Below are 19,488 nucleotides of genomic sequence, written 5' to 3' on the forward strand. Positions count from 1 at the left end.
GCACCTGTTCGAAGGTTGTGCCTTCGCTTAGGTGCTTGCCTTGGGTTGCATCTTATGCCTAGACTGTAAGAAGTCTTTTAGGCCTTATGATGCCTTTAGAATTTCAATGTAGTCGTAATTTGTCAATCTTTAACCTAAATGGATTATTATTTGGTAGTACTAAATCTCAATGGGTAATGGCTGTGACTTTTTTCTTTTTCCTTTCCTTTTATTTTTTTGTGTATGTGTAACCTCTTGTTCTAGTTTAGGAGGTATATCAGTGGGAATTCCATGTCCATAGCTGGTTTGTAGATTGCTTGGGGACTAGGTAATGGGGGGAGGGGGGTTTGCTTCTTGTTGACCCTTCTTTCTTTTTTCTCTCCTCTTGAGTCCCTTGTATATGTCTTGTGTACTTTGGTGTGCTTATTTACTAGGCACTCTTATTACATTTTTGCTTGTGTATCAACAGAAAAGGGGGAAAAAAGAATCATTAACAATGTGACTAGCCAATTTATGTATATGACTCTTGTTCAGATTTAAACTAATTACCCATAAAAAGAAAAAACCAATACATTATTATTATTATTATTATTATGATTATTATTATTATTAGAAACAAAAGATGTATTGATTAAAGATAACAAAAAATAAGAAGGATGAGAAATCGTCCCCATGAAATACAAACCTGATCAAAACACCCATGAAAACCTCCGCTTTACAAGGAGATTTGTACAAAAAGAATAAAAAGATTATACAAAAATACAACTCGAAAGCTCAACTCAACTCCTCACCAAGTAAGCTTAACCTTAAGGTGTACATGTTGATAGCCAACTAAACTGAATGACACTCAAAGCGAAAGGTTTTAAAACATCAATACAATAGGCTTGAAAAGAAACAAAGAAATGAATCAAGTTCCATATCATCTCAGGTGTCTTGCAAGTATCCTAAAAATCCTAGCATTCCTCTCTCTCCACACAATCTATATCAAAGTGAAAGAGACAATCTTCTAAAGAGCCTTGCCTCTAGTAGAGTTCCTAAAACATTTAAAGGAAATAACCATCATATCGCAAATACTCCTTGGTTGAACCCACTCTATCCCAACTTGTGAGAATAGTCTATGCCGCAACCCCAAAGTAATCGGACAATGTAGGAAAAGATGATCGATCATCTCTCCACTCTCCCTACATAGGATGCACCAATTAGGACTAAAGGTTTTGAAAGGCTTTCTCAACTATAGCATGTCATTGGTATCTATCTTTTTAAGTGCCACTAACCAAATAAAGGTCATGACCTTAGAGGGGACTCTTGATTTTCACAAAAAATTAGTTAGATGGAAAGGAATTGAATTTGAGAAATTGGTCAAGGTTAAGAAAGATTTTACTGAGAATACTCTTGAAGAAGAAGGTACTCAAGCTTTCGCATTTGGAACAAATGAAGACAAATGTACATGGGAAAGAAAAGTCATCAGTCTTTCAAGATCCTCAATCTCCAAATCAGTTAGATTATGATGGAAAAAAAATTCCAAGAAGCAGTATCAGTATCCAAAATAGCTGAAATGGAGAGGTTTCTAGTTGTGACAACTCTAAAAAGTCTTGGGAATTGTGAACACAAAGGTTGATCCCCTCCACAGATCTTCCTAAAAACGAATTTTTATCCCATCACCCACCACAAAGCAAGTGTATGTAGAAAAAACCTGAAAAATAATCGCAATGGCTTTACAGGGGGCAGCAATGTGACCATATGACTAAATTATTAGCATCCCATCTATTAAGATATGTCTTGTAGATGCTCAAAATAACATGATGTCAAAGGACAAAACTTTCCTTAGGATACCTTCAAACGAACACATTATTTCACTTATTTCTTGGGAGTTTTACTAGGTATGGAGTTATTGTATAAGGTAATAAGGCTCTTCTTAAACTTATTCTTGAACCTAGTGTGAAAATAGGTTTAGAAACTTTTCAATTCCCAAAATGCCCCTCTTGGATGATAACCTATATATTTTCTTACCTATAAAAAAAAAAGGGTTTAGAAACTCAAAGTGATTTAAGATACAAGAAAGATACAAGAGTCTAGCATGAATAATGCCCTTCACATGGATGTTCACAAGACTGAAAAATGTAAATAAAGCAAGAGTAATGTTGAAATAAGACTTATTGGCTCAAGAGACCCAAAATTGTAAGGGTTCTAGGGAAATTGGGGTTCACCTCTACATTATTCAATAAGGACTCTTCTAAAAACATATTTGGAAAGGGCATTTAGGTGGTGGGTGATGAGGATGATGAAGGTTAAAAGTTCAATTCTTGTAACATGCCAAAAAAAAAAAAAAAAAGAAAAAAAAAGAAAGAAAGAAAGAAAGAAAGAAAAAGAAAAATCATGCATTTATTAAAAAAAAAAAAAAAAACTGTGAGTCCAATAGTCCTAATTTAAGTATGACTTTATAAGGATTTAACAAAGTTAACTCTTCTATAGAAAATTTCCCAAATGTTAAAAAATGGTCAAAGATGGTAAGAGGACAAGTCAACACTAGATTTTTGGATCATTATGGGAACTGTTATTTTTTGCCCATAATCTATTTATGTTTGAGCTTTATTGTCTAAACAAATGAACTATTTGCTACTTTTTTTGATAAGTAAAGCAATTGTATTAAAAGGGCCAAAAAAGTGTCTAAGATATACACGGTGTATACAAGGCAACAAGGAGGGAAGGACAAAAAACAACACCCTCGTTTCACTTGCAACTCAACCAATCTATGAAGTGAAAAAGGGACAAGGACTTGACCCTAAATGTACCTTAACCCACTCCAAACATATGTATACATAAAATAACATGGTCTATTAGTGTTGAATCTTCAAGGGCTCTTCGGTTTTTGCCTTTCCACAAGGTCCAAAATAAGCACATAGGAGTTGTTTTTCAGGCTTTCTTTCTTTTCTTCCCAACAAAGGCACCCCGCGAACTAAAGAGGGCATCCTTGATTGAGAGAGGCATTACCCGCTGTACACCAATCATAGCAAAGACAAGGTGACACAACATGTTTGCCATAGGACAGTGAAGGAGAATATGGTTCGCTGACTTGTCTTCACCCTTACACAAATAACATTTGTTTGGAAGAGTCCACCCCCTCCTTTTTAGCTGATCCAGAGTTAGAATTTTGCCCAAAATTGCTTCCTAAGCAAAAAAGCTAACTCTCATCGGCACCTAGGAATTCCACACCATGCTTGTGGGGAATCCTTGTGAAGAACAACTTGCTAAGGAGGAGTAGAAAGATTTGACTAAAAAGGTGCCTCCCTTTGACAGTTGCCAAACCATAACATCCTCTAATCCTTCGTTGATCACTTGCCCTTGCGAGGAATTGTTTGCTACTTAAATATTTGTTTGTCATAAATGAAATTTCCATTAGGTGGGTAATGGTGGGAGGAAGAAAAATTTATCAAATCCTTAGAGTATGTGGAAGGGCCAAGGTTAGAGGATGAGCAAAGTATTTTTGAGAAGATTTTGAGTTTCTTTGATAGTTTTTTTGACAAACATGATGAGGATTCTTAGAGGATAGAAGGGTTCGATTGGTCTCTAATATTTGAGGAGAGTGCTTGATGGTTTTTTTTTTTGATAAATGAGCACAAATATATTAAAGGGCGAAAAGCCACAAAGCATACAGGTAGTATACATAGCATCCTAAAAACAAAAAACACATGAACAAACAACCTCACTAGCCCTTAAGGAACCGCCAGCCATTCCAAAAAGCTTAAAAGCGAAGAGGACTCCTCTCCCATATACACCTTAGCCCAACTCCACAAATTACACACAAAAGAATTTTTCAGTTTTTGTATAGCTAAAGAGCCCCCCCTAAAAGCTAATCTATTTCTCTTTCATTCCATACCGTCCAAAAAATACATAACGGGATGGAGTTCCAAATCTTTTTCCCCACAAAAGGGCCCCTCTGACCGTCTCTGGGAACACTCATTGAGCCCTAAACAAGGCAAGGATGATCTCCCAGAGGACCCTGGCCACTATACAGTGTAAAAGAATATGATTTACATTTTCCTTTTTACAACCACACAAAAAGCAACGATTAGGAAGGTGCCAGCCCCGTCTTTGGAGCCTATCCAAAGTGATGATCTTCTCCCACATGGCTTCCCAAGCAAAAAAAGCAACTTTGGTTGGAACCTTATCCACCCAAATGCTCTTTTTCGGGAAAGTGATGGCACTAGGAGCAGCTAACAGCTTATAAGTATCCCTAATCCGAAAAGAACCATGACCCCCTCCTTTTCGTATCATTGAGTCCTCTTCTGGAGAAATCCTCAAGTCCCTCAGCATATGAAACAGCTCTCCTATCGCATCCAGCTCCCAGTCATTAGAATCTCTGGAGAATCTAATGTTCCAACCTCCTTGACCAAGGCTTGAATCCCACACTTCATTGACCGTTGCGTTCTTATGGACCGCCAAGGCAAATAACTGGGGAAAACTTTGGGACAGCGCCTCATTACCACACCACTGGTCAGTCCAGAATTTGACCTTAGTCCCCTTTCCCACCTTGAACCCTATGTTATCCCAACACCAGTTTGCCTCCTTCAAAATCTCCTTCCACACCCCCACTCCAAACGTTCCGCGACCTTCATTAGTCTGCCATCCAAATCCCTCATGGCCATACTTCACCCCGATCACCTTCTTCCAAAGGATTTCCTTTTTAAAGACAAATCTCCAAATCCATTTGCCCAACAAGGCCTTGTTCAGGAGATCAATCTTCTGAATGCCTAGACCCCCTTTCTCCTTTTGAGTGCACACCACCTCCCAATTGATTAAGTGGATTTTTCAGATCAATCTTCTGAATTCCTTTCCAGGCTTCCCTCTCCCCAAAGAAAGTCCCTTTGTAATTTTTCAAGCTTTTTTGCTACTAACTTGGGCATTCGAAAGAAGGATAATTGGTAAATAGGTATACTGGCCAATGTACTTTTAATGAGGGTAATTCTCCCGCCCTTTGACATATATTGTCTTTTCCAAAGGGCTAACCTTCTCCTCATTCTTTCTTCCACCCCATCCCACATAGACGAGGCCTTGTGGTGGGCTCCAAGGGGCAGCCCCAGATATACAGAAGGAAGAGACCCCACTCTACACCCTAACTCCACTGCCATTTCGTCAATGTCTTCAACCTCCCTAATCGGAATTAATTCGCTTTTAGCTAGGTTTATTCTTAGACCAAAAGCCGCCTCGAACCAAGCCAAAATCCAACTTAGAGAGGTTAGATGTTCTTTCTTTGCTTTGCAGAAAATGATTGTGTCATCAGCAAAGAGCAAATGGGACACATTCATCTCCATCCCCCCCCTCCCTCGAAGACTACAACCTGAAATGAATCCCCCGTCAACAACCCTTCTTATAAGTACACTTAGCACTTCCATACCCAAGACAAAAAGGTAAGGAGAAAGGGGATCTCCTTGACGTAGCCCCCTGGAATTGGAGAAATAACCTGCTAGCACCCCGTTAACCAAAACAAAAAATTTTGCAGTTGAAATGCACCACCAAATCCACTCCATCCAACGAGACCCAAAGCCCATCTTGTGCAAGACCTTCATAAGGAAATTCCAATTAATGCTATCATAGGCTTTTTCAATATCCAGTTTACAAATCAACCCTTTCTCTTTACGTTTATGCCAAAAATCAATATCCAGCTATGAGCGAGGCATCCAAAATCTGTTTGCCCCTCACAAAACCATTTTGGTCCACAGAGACCACCTTGTCTAAGACCTTTTTCAGCCTATTGGCCAACACCTTGGCCAAAAGCTTGTACAGTCCCCTTAAAAGGCTGATAGGCCGGAAATCCCCAAGGTCCTCAGCCTCACTTTTCTTAGGAATGAGGACTAGGCGGGTAGTATTGAGACTCTTAGCAAAAGATTTCTTATCAAAAAACTCCTTAAACAGGTCGACAATCTCCTCCTTCACAAAGTCCTAGCAAAATTGCCAAAAGGCCACTGTGAACCCATTCGGGCATGGAGCCTTATTTCCATCAGTGCAAAGTGGATTTCTTCCTCAGTGAAGGGCAACTCCAAGACTTCAGCTTCATTGAGGTTTAGACTTTGAAGGTGCATCCCCTCAATATCAGTTCTCCAGCCTGACTCTTCTGAGAGCAGTTGCTGAAAAGCACTCACAATCCCCTCTCTCACCTCCTGCTCCTCAGCCAACCAAACCCCATTGATCTTAATTTTATCCAAGGAGTTATTTCTTCGGTGGGCATTATCCGGTGAAAGAAGCCTGTGTTCTTATCCCCTTCCTTAAGCCACAACTCCCTTGACAATTGTCTCCAATGGGCTTCTTCCAATAACACCCACTTTTTAAAGGTTTCCTTAGCTTCTTTTTTTAGCTCTGTTTCACCTTCTGACAGACTCCTTTCACTCTCCACCCCATCCCAGAATTCGACTTGTTGGAGGGTTGAGTTTTTATTAACTTCTAGCCTTCCAAACACATCCTTGTTCCAACCTTTAATTTTTTCCTTCATCACCTTCAGGTTAGTAGCCAATCTAAAACTGGCCCTCCCTCTCCCCCCCAACCCCTGCCACCAACCCCGAAGAAGATCCTTAAACCCATCAACTTTGAGCCACATGTTTTCAAACCTGAACGGGGATGGGCCCCGTCTTAACCCACCACCCTTCAGCAAGATGGGAAAGTGATCTGAAGTGGGTCTGGGTATCCTACTTTAGACAACCCACTAAAATGATTAAGCCAATTTTGGGTCACTAGGAATCGATCCAGTCTAGCCCAAGAATGATTGTTCCTACCTCCACTCTAGGAAAACACACCCCCTTGTAGAGGAAGATCCAGGAACTCTAGCTCATCAACAACCTGAGCAAATCTTCTCATTGCACCAGTCAGCCTTCCCTGATTGCTCCTTTCCCTTTGGGATAGGGTAACATTGAAGTCGCCCCCTAGACACCAGGGGTCATCCCAAATGCCCCTTATTGCCCCGAGCTCCTCTCATAGAATCTCCCTTTCCTCTTTAGAAAACGGCCCGTACACTCCTGTGAAAATCCAAACAATCCTATCTTCTACATTCCTAAGCTTACAGGAAATTGAGAACTGCCCCACCTCCATCTCAAGCACCTCTAGGGTCCTTTTATCCCAACATATCAAAATCCCTCCCGCAACTCCATGAGCACCCATGGCACCCCAATCAAGAAACCTCCCAGAGCCTAAACTCCTCACCATACCCTCTAACATTGACTGAATTTTCTTCTCTTGGATACAAAACAAATCCACTTTCTGGCTTCTGATCATGGCGTTAATCACCTTTCTTTTTGAGCTATCGTTAGCTCCACACACATTCCAACTCAACAACCTGAACTTCATTGGACTTCCATAATCTGGCACCCTCTTCCTTGCAAAGTACCCTTCTGCTTCTTCCCCCCCTCATAGTTGATGGAACATTCAAGCCTTTTCAATTCCCTTTCGAATTTCAATATCTCCAAAAGAGTTTTGCTATGAACTCTTTCCCTTCTCTTTTTGATTTTGACCAGAAACTCCAAAATATCTTTCTCCAATCCCTTTGTCGAAAATCCCAAAAACTTACTGAACCTAGCCAGATCGCTTTCCTCCCAACTTACTTCCTCCCATCCTCTAACTTCTTATGGCATAGTACGAACTAAGCACAACTCCTCTCTACTCTCTTCAATACTGTCAATATTGACCTCCATCAGCTCCCAGTGAGTGATTGTCTCCTGCTCTGTAGACCCAGTGACGTTACACAATCGACTCGGTGAAACCCCTTGGGTTAAATCCAAACTAGCCCTAGAAAGGTCGTAATACTCCCCCAATGGAGTTCGACTAGAAAGAGAAGAGGGAGAAAAAAGAGAACCAAAAACCATCGGTCCAATAATGATAGGGTCGTTTTCATACCTTACAGCTTCCTCCAACAAGGCACAATCGGTCTTTGCTCTCCCCTTGAACTGTATCTCCTCCTCAGAAGGCCTCCGTAGGCCATCCTTCACCCAGAAAGGAGATATACCAACGTCTGGACCCCTCACTAGGCTTTGGCCAGTTACCATGGAAGGGCGGGCCTCCCCCAATTGGGCTCTATCCTCAACTAAGGGCATAGACGGGCCTTGGCTGTCCAGCCCAGGCACCACAAGAGACTCCAAAGTCTTGGCCCACCCAGAATTCTTCCTAGACGACAACCCAAGGAGAGACGACCCATTTTCAAAAGAGATGTCCGAGAAGGGAGCAAGCCCAATGGACCCAGATTTCTTAGAACTCCAAGGAATCTTTGCTAGGCCCAACAAAGGAGGTCCACCCGATTCTTGGGGCCCACCCGACGACCCGTCAAAGCTTCAAATAGGATCCATAGACTGCCTCGACCCGCTTAACTGCCCCTGCATCCCATCGGCAAGCAGCAGCAAGGCCTCAAGCCTCGAACCGTCCTTTGCCTCCAGCACGCGCTCACCCGAGCGTGTACAAGCCTCACCCCCAACCTCACCTCCTGTTACGACTTTCTTTCCTCTCTTTCTTGCCGTTGCCGCTCTCATTACTGGCCTGATCTCCTACCAGAGAGTTATCGAGTAGCATAGCTCTTCAACCCAAACCTCCACCACATTGGGGAGTTCCTCGCCGTTACGCTTCACCAATATCCGGGCCCACTGCAGTTCCTCCAGCTTCTCCGTTTGGGAGTCGACTGTGAGAAAACCCCCACACTCCTCCCCTATCCTTCTCAGAATGTCCCGATCCCATAAGGAGACGGGTAAGCCTACAATTTGCACCCAAGCTTCGCTCTTTTTCTCCCCTTCCATCAGACATCTCGTCTCAGGCCTCCATTTCTCCAGACGAAGAAAGATCCACCTAACCAAGATGCTTCCAAGTTTAAGGGCTTTCTCTGCTTCTATCAAACGCTCAAATTCCAACAATACCTTGCCCCTCTCCAGTTTTGTTAACCCTAGATTGCCCTTCAGACTCCAGATTTTTGCCAAATGGGTCCCCCAACTTCTTAGGTCATCCCCCCTTGCTGCACTAGGGTTCCAGATCCCAACCACACAGTGAGCCAACTTGTTTAAGTTTCAGCATAGCTCCTTCTTTGTGACCTCCGCCCTGATTACTGCTCTTTCTTTGCCCCTCGGCATTTTGACCACTTCCGCAAAGGTTTTCACCATACTTGGCTTCAACCGTAGCTCTTCTTCTTTCTGGCTTGTCTCTCCTCCATTAGCAAAGCCCAAGCGCTGTAGCGTCTCCACCATTGAAACCCAACCACCCTTTGCTCCTCTTCTTTTGGGGATAAATATGCTAAACCTTTTGTTCTCCAGGTCCACAACATCTAACCGGAGGAAACAACCCCCCTTGTTTTGATCTCGCACCAGTGAATAAGCCCTCCCGTTTTCCTTCCACTTTCTTACCCATTTTCCAGTTCTCATATCCTTGATACAAAGAACCAGACAATCGAAAAATAGCCCAAGACTCGCCGGTCCCAGCCTAATCCACGAGGAGATCCCTTTTTTCCTCTCCACAATTGTAGCTTGCAATTTGCCTTTCTTCTCCTCCACCTCGACCTCAAACGACTTCGACTCCACTCCGAAGCCACCCTTCCTGAATCTTTTCCAAGACCCCGCAAGGACATCGCCCTCTGCATTCTTGGTTGTACTCAGAAAGCCTCGCACTCCTCTGTCGCTCTCTCTCTCTCTCTCTAACCCTCTCTCTCTCTCTCTCCTCCTTTTTACAAAATGTTATCAAATTTTATATCTCTATGAATGATTCGCCTTTGACAATGCTCGTGAAGGTACCGTGGATCAGGAGAGTGCTTGATGGTTGGAATGCTCTTTTTCAAAAGAGGAAATTGGAGGAGCAATTTTTAAGATGGACAAAGAAAAAACTCCAGCCCTTGACAATTTTACCTTAGCACTATCAAGAAAGATTTGATGAAGGTTCTCTCAAAATTCTACAATAATGGGGTCATTAGTAAGAGTATCAATGGTACTTTTATTGTTATGGTGATGGAGAGAAGTGACAACCAACTTTAAAAGTTTGTTAAAGGCGCAAAGGAGTGGGCTTCAAGGCCCAAACTTTAATTTTTTTTTTTTTTTTGATAAGTAAGCCAGAATTGTATTAAATCAGAGGCAAAAAGTCACACTGCATACAGGGGGTATACAAGGCAGCTAAGGCCTCACAAGCAAAAAAGAGAGCCAAAAGAGCCTCACCACCCCTTAAGTGGAAGCTAATCACTCCAAAAAGCCTATACGGGAAGGAGACTCTTCTCCAATATACGATCTAGTCCAACTCCATAAATTATAAACAAAAGAATTCTTGAGTTTCTGAATATCTAACACACCCCCCCTAAAGGCTAATCTATTTCTCTCCTTCCAAACCGTCCAAAAAATACATAACGGGATGGATTTCCATATCTTTTTCCTTTTCTTCCCCACAAAAGGGCCCTTCAGCAAAATAAGACCTTTTCAGTTTCTAGAAAGACCCACTGAACACCTAATAACCCAAGGATGATATCCCACAGGCCTCTAACCACTAGACAGTGTATAAGAATATGATTTATAGTTTCTTCTTCACACCCACACAAAAAACAACAATTAGGGAGCTGCCACCCTCTTTTCTGGAGCCTGTCAAGAGTAAGCATCTTCCCCCACGTAGCCTCCCAAGCAAAGAACGCAACTGTGGTTGGAACTCTATCCACCCAAATATAACTTGTTGGAAAAGCGGTGTCATTGGGGTTGGCCAGCAAGCTGTACGCTTCCTTAACCCTAAACTGTCCGTTTCTTCCTCCCTTCCAAAAAACCGAGTCTTCCTCCAAAGAAGGCCTATGACCCCTCAAAACGTGGAGTAAGTCCCCTACCATATCCAACTCCCAATCATTAAAATCCCTCAAAAACCTTAGGTTTCAGCCTCCTTGTCCAAAATTCTGGTCCCACATCTCCTCCACCGTAGCATTCCTATGAACAGCCATGGCAAAGAGATGAGGGAAGTTTTGGGACAGCGCTGTACCAGTGCACCATACATCAGTCCAGAATTTGATTTTGGTGCCCTTCCCAGCTATGAGCATCATATTATCCCAACACCAATCAGCTTCCTTCAAGATCTCCTTCCAAACCCCTACTCCGAACGTCCCATTAGCCTTCTTTATCCTCCAACCAAGACCCTCTTGCCCATCTTTCGCCATGATCACTTGTTTCCAAAGATCGTCTTTATCATAAGCAAACCTCTATATCGATTTACCAAGCAAGGCTTTGTTCAAAATGAATAGCTTCCTTAAGCCTAACCCACCCATATCCTTATACGCACAAACCACCTCCTAATTAACTAGGTGAGCTTTCCTCTCCAAGTTTCCCCCTCCCCAAAGAAAATCTTTTTGCACTTTTTCTAACCTTCTAGCAACAATCTTGGGCATCCGGAAAAGTGACATTTGATAGATTGGCATGCTAGCCAATGTGCTCTTTATGAGAGTGATTCTCCCACCTTTGGATATATACTGCCGTTTCCAAAGCGCATGTCTCCTCCTCACTCTCTCTTCCACCCCATCCCATACAGAATGACCCCATCCCATACAGAATGAGCCTTGTTAGGAGCCCCTAAAGGCAGACCCAAATACTGAGAAGGCTAGGAGCCCACCCTGCACCCTAACTCCACTGCCAGCTCATCAATCTCATCCACCTCACCAATTGGGATGATTTCACTTTTGGACAAATTAATCCTTAGACCTGATGCAGTTTCAAACCAGAATAAGATCCAGCTTAAGTGAGTTAGGTGCTCTTTATTAGCCTCACAGAACACAACTTTATCATCAACAAAGAATAAATGAGAGATGTTCAGAGTGGGCCTTCTACCTCCTCGGAGACTACACCCTGAGAGGAATCCCCCGGCAACAACCCTCCTAATAAGAGCATCCAACACTTCCATTCCCAAAACAAAGAGGTAAGGAGATAGGGGATCTCCTTGGCAAAGCCCCTTAGCACTTGGGAAAAAGCCAACTGGTACCCCATTAACCATGACTGAAAATTTGGAAGATAAACAACTCCACATCTAACCCAACCACTTTGATCCAAATCCCATTTTTTGTAAGGCCTTCAACAAAAACTGCCAGTTAATGCTGTCATACGCTTTCTCAATATCCAATTTGCAGATGAGCCCTTTCTCTTTTCTTTTCTGCCACGAGTCTATCACCTCATTTGCAATTAAGGAAGCATCAAGAATTTGTCTTCCCAACACAAAGGCATTCTGGGCTGGGGAGACCACTTTTCCTAACACTTTCTTCAGCCTATTAGCTAACACTTTAGCCAACAATTTATACAGCCCCCCCAAAAGGCTAATGGGTCTAAAGTCCCCAAGGTCCTAAGCCTCACCTTTCTTAGGAATCAGAATCAAGAATGTGTTATTGAGGCTCTTGAGAAAAGGCCCAAACTTTAATTTGACGCTCTCTAGATGATAATGGGCTCAGTTGGGATTTTATATGATTCAATATGGGTTCGCCCTAGAAAGTACTTTCTAGAAATCAAATTATGAGCCTAGTCAGTGGTCATAAGTTACTATTTTTAGTCATTAATATTGTCATTTTCCATGAGTCTTTGATATGGCCTTGTAGTAAGTCCAAGTTTTTGTTATTTTCAAGTTGCGTTCCTACTATGTGACTAGTTACAAGGAGTTATAAGTCCTTAAAAAAGTTCTATATAGTAGTTGACCTGTCTTTTGAAAATGATCAATCAATGAATGATAAAATTTCCAGCAGCCACCATTTTCTTTTTGTGATATAAAGAGCACTTGGATGTAAAGCCTAAAGGTTTCTAGGAGTGATTCCTAGAGTTCTTTGAATTACATTGCTATTCTCCTTGGATTTTAATTCTTGTCCTACATCATCTGGTTCCTAAATGAAATAAGATATCCACAGTGGCTGATTTTAGGCCTATAAGTTTGACTATTAGTCTCCATACGCTCATAACCAAAGTGCTTTCTCTCCACATTTGTAAGGTTGGTTTTACATGAGACCATCTATTGGTCTCAAGGTGCTTTTGTTGAAGGTAGATAAATCCTAGATGATGGTCTAGTTGCAAATGAAGTGGTAGATGAAAGAAGATGCTTTGGAGAATCAAGAGTTATCTTTAAGATAGATTTTGAAAAAGGTTATAAGCATGTTAATTAAGACTTCTTGGATCATGTTTTAGAGATGAAATATCTCAATCTAAAGTGGAGGCTATGGATTCAAAGATGTTTATCTTCTTTAATTTGCCATTGTAGTGAATGAGGGTACCAAAGGTTGAGTTAAAGCATCTAGAGGCTTAAGATAGGGCAAGCCTCTCTCCTCTTTTCCCTTCACTATCGTTGCAGATGTTTTGAGTAGGATGGTTGAAAGAGCTGAAGATAAAGGGTTTTTAAAAGTCTTTTTGGTAGGGAAGGACAGAACAAGGTTGCCACTTCTTCAATTTGCAAATGATACAATTTTTTCTCAAAAGCTAATTGGGAGGATTTTCAAAACCTTAAGCATATCTTAATGGTTTTTGGACACATAATGGGCTTGAAGATCAATTTAGCAAAGACTCCTTGGCTGGTATTAATGTGAGTGAAGATTATTTGAGACTTAGCCTCGTTGTTGGATTGTAGAGTCTTTATTTAGGCCCTTACCTATTTAGCTCTCCCTTTAAGGGGAAATCCTAGAGCCATTGCTTTTTGGGATCCAATGTTAGATAGGATCTCTTGTCATTTGGATGGTTGGAAGAAAACCTTTTTGTCTTTGGGTGGTAGAATAACCCTCGTGCAGTGTTGTTTATCTCTTATCCCCATTTATTTCTTTTTGATGTTTAAGGTCCCAATTAAAGTAACTTACAAAATTGAGAAATTATAGAGACTTTGGTCTGGGTTTGTGGAAAGAAAAAAAGACCACCTAGTTGTGTGGGATCTATTCTATAAATTGAAAAGGGATGGGGGATTGGGTTTAGGGAGAATATCCTTGAGGAGTAAAGCCTGCCTTGGAAAGAGGTTGTGGAGGTTTCTTAAAGAAATCAACGCTTTTTGACATAGGATTGTCCTAAGTATTTATGGGTTGCACTCCAATGGTTGAGACACTAATACAGTTGTTAGGTGGTGGCCCGATTGACCTTGGAAAGCCATTTCTCATGTTTTCAATGGTTTCTCAAATTTCACTCGATATTTAGTGAGAGGAGACATGAAAATTTGCCTGTGGGAGGATACTTGGCTGGTCGGGAGTCCTCTCGAGTTTCAATTTCCAAATGTGTTCCAAGTCATAAGGACAAGGAATATGCTTGTTTTCTCTATTGTAGATCGGTCCTCTACCACTCTATATTGGAATTTTAACTTTCGTTGAAATCTCTTTGATTTGGTCATTGAGGAATTGACTAGACTCCTCTCTTCTTGGGTCATGTACTTATCACCTTTGTTTATAGATGAATAAGGTTTGGTTGTTGACATCCTCAAGGCTTTTCATTGTTAGCTCTACAAAGGTCTTTCTGTTTTCCCTCCCTCATCTTCATTTATTTTGTTCCTGCTAACTTAATTTGGAACTCCAAAGCTCTACCTAAGGTTAAGGCTTTTGCTTGGCTTGTGGCTAATAAGAAGGTTAATACCAATGATAAGGTTCATTTGAGGAGGCGTCACAAAACTCTCATATTGGATTATTGTGTTATGTGTTTGAAGAGCAGCGAATCGGCCGATCATCTCTTTCTTCATTGTCCCACCACACTAGCACTTTGGCAAAAATCGTTTTGCTTGGCCAATCTTGATTGGTTTCCTCCTAAAGGCATAGTAGACATGATGGGTATCTCCTTTGAGGGCTTTGGAACCCTTCTAAAAGGGAAGATTCTATATCCTTGATATGGTTTATATGGTTGGAGAGGAATGTAAGGATTTTTAAGGATAGATGGAGATCGGTGGATGCCATTTGAGACTTGATTTAATTTTCCTCTTCCCTTTAGGCCTTAGAGACCAAGCCTTTTGCATATATTCCTTTATTCCTTTTAATGTTGGATTGGAAAAGCACCTTGAAGGTCGAGGAAGAAAGTTGTGATTAGTTGGTCCCCTTCTCTAGTAGGTTCAATAAAGTTCAGTTTTGATGAATGTTCCTTGGGTAACCTTGGTTAGATGGGTATTGGAGGGTGATTAGAGATCACTTTGGTACAGTATTAAGAGCTTTCTCCAAGCAAGTGGGTGTTGGTTGGCTATTAAGGTAGAGATTTTGGTATTGCTGGAGGGTTTGTGGTAGGCAAAAGCTTTAGGCCTCTCCACCCTATTTGTAGGGGGAGATTCTGCTATTATTATATCTTGATGCATTAATAAGGAATGAGGTTCTTGGAAGTTTGACAATTGGATGCACAAAATATTAGATGTTCTTAGGGTGCGAGGTTGCGCCCTCTCTTGGATTCCCCATTCAGCCAACCAAATCAAGGACTAGTTAACCAAACAAGGAGCTAAACGTTTGGCCTCCTTCGTAAGAGAATTTCTTCCTCCTTGAGTATGTGATATTTCTCTTTGTATTTATCCCCTCCTTGTGGGGATTGGCACATGGTTACTTTATAACCTCTTTTGTACATCCTTGAAGGATTGCCCATCCTTCTTGTATTTATCTTTTTAAGATAAATGAAGATGGCTGTTTTTGCTCCAAAAAAGAAAAAGAAAATGATAAAGTGAAAAAAAAGAGAGGCAGGTGTTCTATTACCTTCTCTATGTGGATGCTAAAAAGTTTGTGGTTTATGTGTTGTGAACCATGATAATGTATATTACTCTGATAATGACATTCTATATTCAGGTTTGATAATTTCTTCATTCCTGATGTACAGAAAAATTGTTACCTGTTAATTATTACAAAAATTTATATTTATTTTGTTTCTGTTTAGAAGCATAGGACAGTTTTCTATTGTGTGTTATATTGAATAATAGTTTCCCATATTTATAGATTATTTGAAAGGATCTCATTTCCTTTAGGTTCACTTTTGCAGGCACTCACGGAAGCAATGTTATTGGCAGATTTAGAGCAAGATACTGTTAAGTGCTGTTCCTTACATTGTTAACTCATCTATGATTTCCATGTTCTGACTTTGTCATCATTGTCACGATCTTAATGTCCTGGTGCTCTATATCTTGCAGGTTGATTTTCTGCCCAACTTTGATAATTCTCAAAAAGAACCCTCACTTCTACCTGCTCGGCTCCCAACTTTATTGTTGAATGGTTCTTCTGGGATTGCGGTGATTCCATCTCAGCATTTTTAGGGATTTAGCAGTATTTTATGCCTTGATTCTGCTTCTTTTTCACCTTTGAAAATTATGTTTCTTGTTCTCAACTACCGGTTTGTTTATTCATTGTAGAAACATTCCATGTTTTCAGGTTGGAATGGCCACTAATATTCCTCCACATAATATTGGAGAGTTGGTAGATGTGCTTTGCGTGCTAATTCGTAATCCTGAAGCCACGGTATATGTTTAACTGTTAATTTCACTAAACTGTTGTGTTTATATTCCTCAAAGTCAAGCTTTTCTATTTGTTTGTGTATCTGTGTGACTGCCTGTCTAGTTCTCTTTATTTTTTATTTTTTTCCTGATAGCAAGTCTAATTTTCTTTAGTTATAAGGGACATACCTTGGATTTAGTTCAAAAAAGAGGTCGGGCCTTAGCAAATAGATGTTTTATGTGCCATGAGAATGAAGAGACTGTAGGTCACCTTCTTATTCATTGTGCTAAAACAGGGGTATGTATCGTGGGAGATGTTCTTTTCTTTGGTCGGGGTATCATGGGTGCTTCCTTTGTTGGTTAGAGAGACTCTTCTCAGTTGGCACGGTTCGTTTGTGGGAAAAAAGTACAAGAAGGTTTGGAGAGCAGCTCCTTTACACATCTTTTGGACGGTATGGAAGGCGAGGAACAGAATGACCTTCGATGATGACCTGCTTTTGATCTAGAGACTGAAATTTTCTTTTGTGTATTCCCTTTGGTTGGAGATAAAACTGTTTATAGATGATTATCCTTCAACTTTAGTTAGTTTTATTGATTGGTTGGGCTCTTGTTGAGGTTTTTTTAGTGTTGTCTGTTTGGATGTTTCTTTTCCTCTTTTGGCCGTTTCGACGACGGGTGTATAGGTATTCTATACTTTGAGATGCTTCTTTGGTGTCTCTTTTTAATAGATCTTTCACTTTACCTATTAAAAAAAAAAAAAAAATTTGGAGGAGAGGAGCTGATTCCAGTAGGCAAAATGGAGAATTTAGACTCAGTGGTTCCCATTCTTAGCTGTAAGATAAGGAGCTTGCCTTTGGCCTTTTTAGAATTTTGGATTTGTCATTGTGTGCTCCATTAAATTTAGGGTGGCTTGGGATTCCTCTAGTTGTTAGCATAAGACTTGAAAATATTGGGAGTTCTTTTGCGGATGTGAGTGGAGAAAGACATCTTGTCAAATGGTCAATTGTTTGTTATAATGAGAGGATGTTTGGTTTGCCATTGGGAATATCTTAGTGCTAAATAGACTAGTTGTGGGAAAGAGTTGTAAATGTTAGAACTTCTGAATAATCTATGGAGGAGAGCAATTTTGAGTAAATTTAATGTTTGGACTTCTATAAAGTCTAAAAAGAGATAAGGTTGGTTTGTGGAAAGATATTAGAAGTGGATGAAAAATATTCCATTCTAGTGAGAGCTTCTCTATAGATGACAATAAAAGAACCAAGTTTTGGCATGATGCTTGGTGGCGAGGGTGCCTATAAAAGACTTTCTTGGTGCTGTTTCGTATAACTTTACACATAAATGCCTGGTTGGCTTTGACTCATGGCAGAAGCTGATTTGGGACATTGTAGCCTTGTTTTAAGGGAATTCTCATGATTAGGAGTTGGGTATGGTCGCATCTTTTCTATGGCACATCTAACTTGTTATCTAGAATAATAGTATTGATAAGTTGGTAGTTGGGAAAAAGAAGAGGAAAAATTTGGTGGGTTGGGTAGCTAAGAAAGCTTGCTTCCTTATTAAGTCCTTCTGTAACACATGAGGTGAGAGTGCGCCTTGTTCTCTTCTGGCTGAGGAGGTTGGGTCTCAAAGGCTACTCATAGGGTTAGTTTCTTTTCTTGGGAGGCAACTTGAGAGAATTCTTCCAACCGATTAGCTTGTGAGATGTAGTTGGATTTTGGTCAACTTGATGCTTTTTATGTGAACTAAGCGAAGAGACAACCAACTAGATCCTCATCCTTTGTGAGGTGGCCCACTGTTTGTGGATGCTTGTGTTTTCATGTTTCGGGTCTCTTGGGTGCTTTCTCATAATGGCTAGGAGATGTTGGGGTGGCACGACAAGTTTGCATAAAAGCCAAAGACATTTGAAATTAGCCCCTCTTTGCATTTCTTAGTGCTTAAAATGCAAAATTTGACCAATATTTGAAAGCATGGAGAGCACTACGTTGAAAATTAAAGATATTCCATTCAATCTTTATTTTGTTGGTTTAGGGATGTTATGATGGTTGTTATTTGTTTCTTTCCTAAATTTCATTGATAGCTTGAGCATCTTGAGGAGTTTAGGCCATCTGTAGGTGAGGTTTTTTTTTTTTTTTTCTGTAGTTGTTCTATTGCCTTTTGCCTTGTATGGAAACTGTGCATACATCCTATGCACATGGGTGCGCCCCTTTATTGGATCATTTGATAAGTAGTAATCAGGACATTCTTATTTGGTTGCTGATGTGCAAGAATGAGGTAGAGTTGGTGGAAAATCTTTTATTTTATTGTAAGCTTTCCTCAGATTTGTGGACTTTAACTTGATCTCTTTTCAGAATTCTTTGGTTTATGCCAAGGTTAGCATTAGAATTATTGCCTACATTGAGTTTGAGAGTTAGAAGGAACCGTTTTAGTGGTATTTGAGGGGACTCATGCCATTTATTTGACAATTTGGAAGAAAGGAGTGGGACAAAGCTTTTAGTGGATGGACAAGGCTTCACAGTGAAGTTAAAATCGTTTACAATCTGGAGTTTCTTTTCATGAGGTAATGCTAGGGAATTTGGTGTTGGTTCGTCTTTTATTTTTCTTGGACTCTCCGTGTGTGATTCTCTCTCTCTCTCTCCCTCTTTTCTCTTTTGTTTATTTGCTTTTTTTTCTATTTTTTTTTTCTTCTGCATACTTTGACTGTATGTGGTCTTTCCCCTTCTTTACCTCAGTATGAAGTAAAGGTTTATTTTATTTATTTATTTTTAATATTATATATATAGTTTAAAAGCAATTATGATATTCTGGTTTCCCCAAGAAAATGAGGTTTCTATTTGGACTCCCAATTAGTTCTTAAATATTGGGGCATGCAGTTATGTATAACCGTTCTCCTGCCATCTGTATTCAGGCTTAGGCTTCATCATGGTGAGAGATGATTAGAAAAGAATTTGAATACTTTAAAACAGGATTAGGAATGTTAACCTCTTCTATCAAAATTATTTTTTATTTTATTTTATTTTATTCTTTCTTATCTCTCACATTTATTTTTCTTTATAATAGCTGCAAGAATTGTTGGAATACATGCCCGGACCTGACTTTCCAACTGGAGGACTAATCATGGGAAATATTGGGTAGGTTGAATTTGATTAATCA

General features: G+C 40.4%; 1 protein-coding gene across 2 annotated transcripts in view; it reads left to right on the forward strand.

Annotated features, from left to right (window-relative positions):
- LOC100250492 (DNA gyrase subunit A, chloroplastic/mitochondrial) overlaps window positions 1-19,488 on the forward strand; it is an 88,099-nt gene that overhangs the window by 14,071 nt on the left and 54,540 nt on the right. For both annotated transcript variants that reach the window (XM_010660695.3, XM_002271638.5), the window contains exons 5-8: window positions 15,894-15,938; window positions 16,042-16,140; window positions 16,280-16,366; window positions 19,396-19,466. In XM_010660695.3, the coding sequence (XP_010658997.1) occupies window positions 15,894-15,938; window positions 16,042-16,140; window positions 16,280-16,366; window positions 19,396-19,466 (302 nt within the window). The remainder of the gene's footprint in view (window positions 1-15,893; window positions 15,939-16,041; window positions 16,141-16,279; window positions 16,367-19,395; window positions 19,467-19,488) is intronic.

This window comes from Vitis vinifera, chromosome 13 (genome assembly GCF_030704535.1).
Source record: "Vitis vinifera cultivar Pinot Noir 40024 chromosome 13, ASM3070453v1".
Lineage (NCBI taxonomy): Eukaryota > Viridiplantae > Streptophyta > Magnoliopsida > Vitales > Vitaceae > Vitis > Vitis vinifera.